This window comes from Pipistrellus kuhlii, unplaced genomic scaffold (assembly GCF_014108245.1).
Source record: "Pipistrellus kuhlii isolate mPipKuh1 unplaced genomic scaffold, mPipKuh1.p scaffold_m20_p_7, whole genome shotgun sequence".
In the NCBI taxonomy this organism is placed as follows: Eukaryota; Metazoa; Chordata; class Mammalia; order Chiroptera; family Vespertilionidae; genus Pipistrellus; species Pipistrellus kuhlii.
In genome coordinates, this window is record NW_023425573.1 from 45,662,983 (window position 1) to 45,667,923 (window position 4,941).

The 4,941-nt window shown below is 40.4% G+C and overlaps 1 protein-coding gene across 1 annotated transcript; it reads left to right on the forward strand.

Moving 5' to 3' along the window:
- Window positions 1-640: 640 nt before the first annotated feature.
- LOC123651641 (potassium voltage-gated channel subfamily H member 7-like) lies at window positions 641-2,879 on the forward strand. Its single transcript, XM_045575491.1, has 2 exons — window positions 641-908; window positions 2,614-2,879. The coding sequence occupies exons 1-2, from the start codon at window positions 833-835 to the stop codon at window positions 2,877-2,879; spliced, it is 342 nt and encodes a 113-aa protein (XP_045431447.1). The 5' UTR covers window positions 641-832.
- The last annotated feature ends 2,062 nt before the right edge of the window (window positions 2,880-4,941 follow it).

Here is a 4,941-nt window from a genome sequence, read left to right on the forward strand (position 1 = left end):
TCTTTGCAGCTAAGGGTTTTAGCCACCGCGGCGGCGTGAGGGGCTCAGGGCCGGAACCCGTGGCTGGCGGCCATGGAGATCACCTTCCCAGAGGAGCTGCTTGTCACTGAGTTTTGGAGATTTCTTGGCTGAGCGCGCTGGAGTAATCTGAGCGGTGGCGGCGCCCGAGCTCTCCGGAGAAAGGAGCGCGCGAGCGCCCGCCTGTGCCTATGTGTATAAGTGTGTGCGTGTGCTTGGGTGTGTGTGTGTGTGTGTGTGTGTGTGTGTGTGTGTGTGTGTGTAGAAAGAGAGAGAGGGCGGAGACAGAAACGTCAAGCCCCCCTCAACACCCCCCCCCCCCAGCCTCCTTTCCTTTCTCCCCTTCCAGCAACAGCCTAACAAGTCTTCCATCCCCCTAGCCATCCTCACGTCCTCCCAGCTCCGTTCAGCCCATTTGCAGCGGGAAATTGGCGCTGTTTGGGGGAAGAGAAACGGATCAATTGCCCTTGTGACTCCCCGCCCCCTTCTCCCCTCCCCACCCCCACCACTCCCTCCTCCCTCCTCCCTCCTCCCTCTTCCCGCCCTCCCGCCCTCCCCCGCCGCCTCCCCGCACCCGCCTCCTCCCCTCTCCCCACCCCCAAGCCCTCTCCGGGCAGCTGAGAGGTGAGGGAAGGGACGGACTCCGGCGGGGAGAGCGGTGTGTGAAGTGGCGCTCATGGGAGGAGGTTGCCGCCTTCCAAGGAGGATGCTCGGCCACAAAGAGCGGCCCGCGCGCCGGCCTGGGCTCTAGCGGCGGGGCCCTCCCGGGAGAGCTCGGAGCTGGGGGCGCGCGCCCCGGCGCCCCGGGGTCACCATGCCTGTCCGCAGGGGGCATGTGGCGCCACAGAACACATTTCTGGGCACCATCATCCGGAAATTTGAAGGGCAAAGTAAGTTCATTTGTGCTCCTCTCCCCCTCGCTTTTCTGCTCGGTTCGATAGTGCCTTTGGCGGCCGCCGCTGGCAAGCGGAGGAGACCGACAACTCCGGGCTCCGGCAAGTTCGGAGGCTGCGAAAGCCAGCCGGGTTCGCCTGGCTGCGGGAGTGCTCTCCCTCCGATATTAATTTTGATTTACATGTTAGATTAGGGTCTCCATTAGAGGAGGCAATGTGATCCTCCTCTCCCACTGCTCCATTATCTGCCTTTGCTACTTGCTGTCCTACTCTTCTACTATCTTAAAGGGAACGTGCTGGTGTAAAAACCGGGTCTGTGTTTTGGAGCTGTTTTAATTGCGGACTTTTTGAAAGTCAGGAGCAGGGCAGAGAATACTATGGGAACTGGAGAATGTGAATGGTTAGCAGCGATGGAAATGGCTCTGCACACTATACCTCACCTTGGTTAATTTGCAAGGCTGTGGCTTGACTTGGATGCTTTCTGGCTGCTAGTTTATAGAAGCTAAACTTTACATTGAATCAATGTAAATCTATCCCCAGGCAGGATAATTTTGGGGGAAATATATATATATTTGATTCGTGCTGTAAATAGTTCATTATTCAAAAGAATGTTTCTGTCTTTTAATTTCCCCTTCAGTATCTATCTAGAAATTTAAAAATTGAAGTACACTAAGTAAATCCCACAAAGATGGAATGCAGAGAATTTCAGTATTCTCCTGTGGACTAACTATAATGAATGAATGTTACATAAATATGTTGATTTTAAATCCTATAGTTGATCATTGATAGTCCACAGTTTCTTAAAACCACATTAACACACACTTATGTTGTACAGTTTGCAGCTATTTTGGCAATATCTTTAGTGACATTAGTATATAGTGCCTTGTGTATAACATAAACTTGTAAACCCTGCTTCATACTCTATGTGGAAGTGGTAAATATAATATGTGATCAAAAGTAATAAACCATTTGTATTAAAACACCTACTACTACACAAAATTCATGGTTCTCCCAAAGTAGAAGTGTAAAGGTGTGAACATGATATTTACTGACTGTGTGTGTGTGTGTATGTGTGTGTAAATGTGTTTATCTTCTGGAAAATATGTGTTATGAGAAGTTGAACCTTTGCATTACTGAACTGCTAATTAATGTGAAATACTTTCATTGTTAGTAGTTTTATTTATTTAATTTTTGACATGATGTATGTGTCATATGCCTTACAGGGATAGAGAAAATCCAAATTCAGGAATAATAACAACTTTGAGAAAGTTGTACTCTAAATGTCAAGGTGGAAATGAGGAATCTGACAGCTACAGGATGTTTCACTGTTTTGGCTTTGAAAATATTTACCCTGCATTTAGACGGTATTCTGGAAATATCAATGGGGCAGCTGATTGTCATTAGAATCCCAGGGGTTTGAGGGCTAGAGAACTAGGTTAGTTAGGAAATTACATTCTCAAAATTTGAAGAGTAGTCCTTAATATATTTTTGTTAAAACGGCTTATGGCCAATATTTCATATTTAAGGTGTTTTTTTTTTTCCTCGTTTTTTTTCCCTCTCTCTTCCTTTCAAAAGCCTGGACAGTTAACAGTTTGGGAAGTACCAGCATTTTATATCTCCTCATATGCAACAAATTATTCCCATGCTTATGAGAATCTTGTGGAAGGGTTTTGAAAGATGCCTTACTGTCTTTTGATTGCAGATAAAAAATTTATCATTGCAAATGCCAGAGTGCAGAACTGTGCCATCATCTACTGCAACGATGGGTTCTGCGAGATGACTGGCTTCTCCAGGCCAGATGTCATGCAGAAGCCCTGCACCTGCGACTTCCTCCATGGGCCCGAGACCAAGCGGCATGATGTGGCCCAAATCGCACAAGCGTTGTTGGGGTCAGAGGAGAGGAAAGTGGAGGTCACCTACTATCACAAAAATGGTAAAGTTTGCCTTTTTAGAATTTCTTGCGTTTGATCCCATTGAAATGAAGTTTTGACAGCCGAAAACCAAACGTTCATATTCAGAGAAACCCCAGATATTCAGGTGCAGATGTACTTTGCTAATAGTATTTTAGGCTTCAAAAGTAATGGATACTCTCCTTCCTTTCTGGACTAATGAGAACGATTTCTTCTTTGAATAAGGGTCCCGTGAACTCCTCAAAAGTGTCATAACTTAGTGTCGCTTGGGACAGAATGCCACAAATCAGTCTTACTCTCTTCCCTTTCTAAGGGATGATAAAAGGCCAGATGATTTACTGGTTCAATAGATATGCATTTTGTGGGAGAAAAATATAGTTTTATTTGCTTGAACTCAATTTCTTTACAAAGCAAAGTTTTGTTGAAAACTATATATGTAACTAAAACTATACTATGTTACAAAAGTTTCTTGGCTCTTCAGCTTTATTTGATAGGTAACAGCACCTCTTTTCTCTTTTGTTCCTTTTTGTACAAGATTAAGAATGATATATAGCAACTTCTAAAATTGGTCTAGTGAATCTATATATATTCAAATAATAAAGACTGTTCATATATTCAAGATTTGCCCTAAAAAACAAAATGGAGAAAGGGGACTGTGATACTGTGGAATTATTTGTATACATTTTTACAACTGCAGCAAAACTGGCATCTTCAATTTAAGGTCATACCTCAACTTCAAGGGCACTCCTTCTTTCAGGCTTGCTGTGAGACCATAAATATTTTAGATATGTAAAAGTTCTCCAAAAATCACATGTAATGGATATGCATTCATTAAATGCATAATATGTATGTATACAAACTCACATGTAATGAATATTCAGATATACCTATTTAAAGATACACATTTCCAAATGTACACTCTTAATTATATTTGACAATTTAGGGATAAAGGGGAATAGATTAAATGTATTTTGTAGTTAGTTTTGTTGATATTGCCTTATCATGTATTTATTTTTATTTAATTTCATGAGACAGAAGTCAGCTTTTTAGTTAACTCAAGTTTTAAAAATGAATATATGAATGATGTATTATATAGCCTCTATCATATCATTACTTGTCATTTAGTAAAATAAAGAGGCAAATTCTAGCAGAGAAAAGCTTTAAATCTTCCTCTTATTTTTTATAACTTAATACTGTATGATGGAACATTTACAATTGTTAATTACTAGATTTTTTATAGTAATTTGAGTTGGTATATATAACAAAGTATCATTGGACAAACAGGCTTGTATAATTTTGAATTAACTTGGAATGAAAATATTATATGATTATCAACCAATACAGAGATAGCTTTTAAAGTTCTTTTCACTTTTCTCAGACTTTTCAATCAGTAATGGTGGCATATTAGAAATAGCCTAATTGCTCTGTTGTCTTGAAAACATTTATTGGACTGAGGCTTTAACTACCCAAATGCAACGTGTGTGTGTGTGTGTGTGTGTGTGTGTGTGTGTGTGTTTATGTGTGTTTGTGTGTGTGTACCTGATGCCAACAATTTGACTTTTGGAATAATATGAATGTCTGACTTTTTTTCTGTCTGTATATTTATCATGATGTTGGCTCAGTCTGCATTGTGCTTACCATAGGTCATGTTGGCCCACATTTTGTCATTTTGTTTCCTGGGATATTTCAGACGTTTTCAACTTAGAGAATTTAAGTATAAAATGAATCTAGACTGTCCAGATTACTTGGACACTAACTATATTTTTCAGATAGTAGTTTCAAATAGAAGTTGTTTTTATTAATTGGAATAGTGATGTTTTGAAACCTAGCTTAGCTTGTATAATATGAGTGTAAAATAATCTCAAAAACACCTTAACAGCATTTTAAAAAGCAATTTATCACAAACTTAAATGTTAAAAAATTTTACAGTGGGGATCCTCATATATGACTAATGCAAATCTTATTATTTTAGTGATTTGCTTGGTTACATAAAATTAAAACCTCTCTGTTTTGGACAAAGAATGTTTACTTGAAAATTTGTTTGGTATAGAAGTAATCAACAATTGATGATGATTTTAATAGAAGTGACTGGGTCTACAAAGACTTTTAGAGCTAATGAC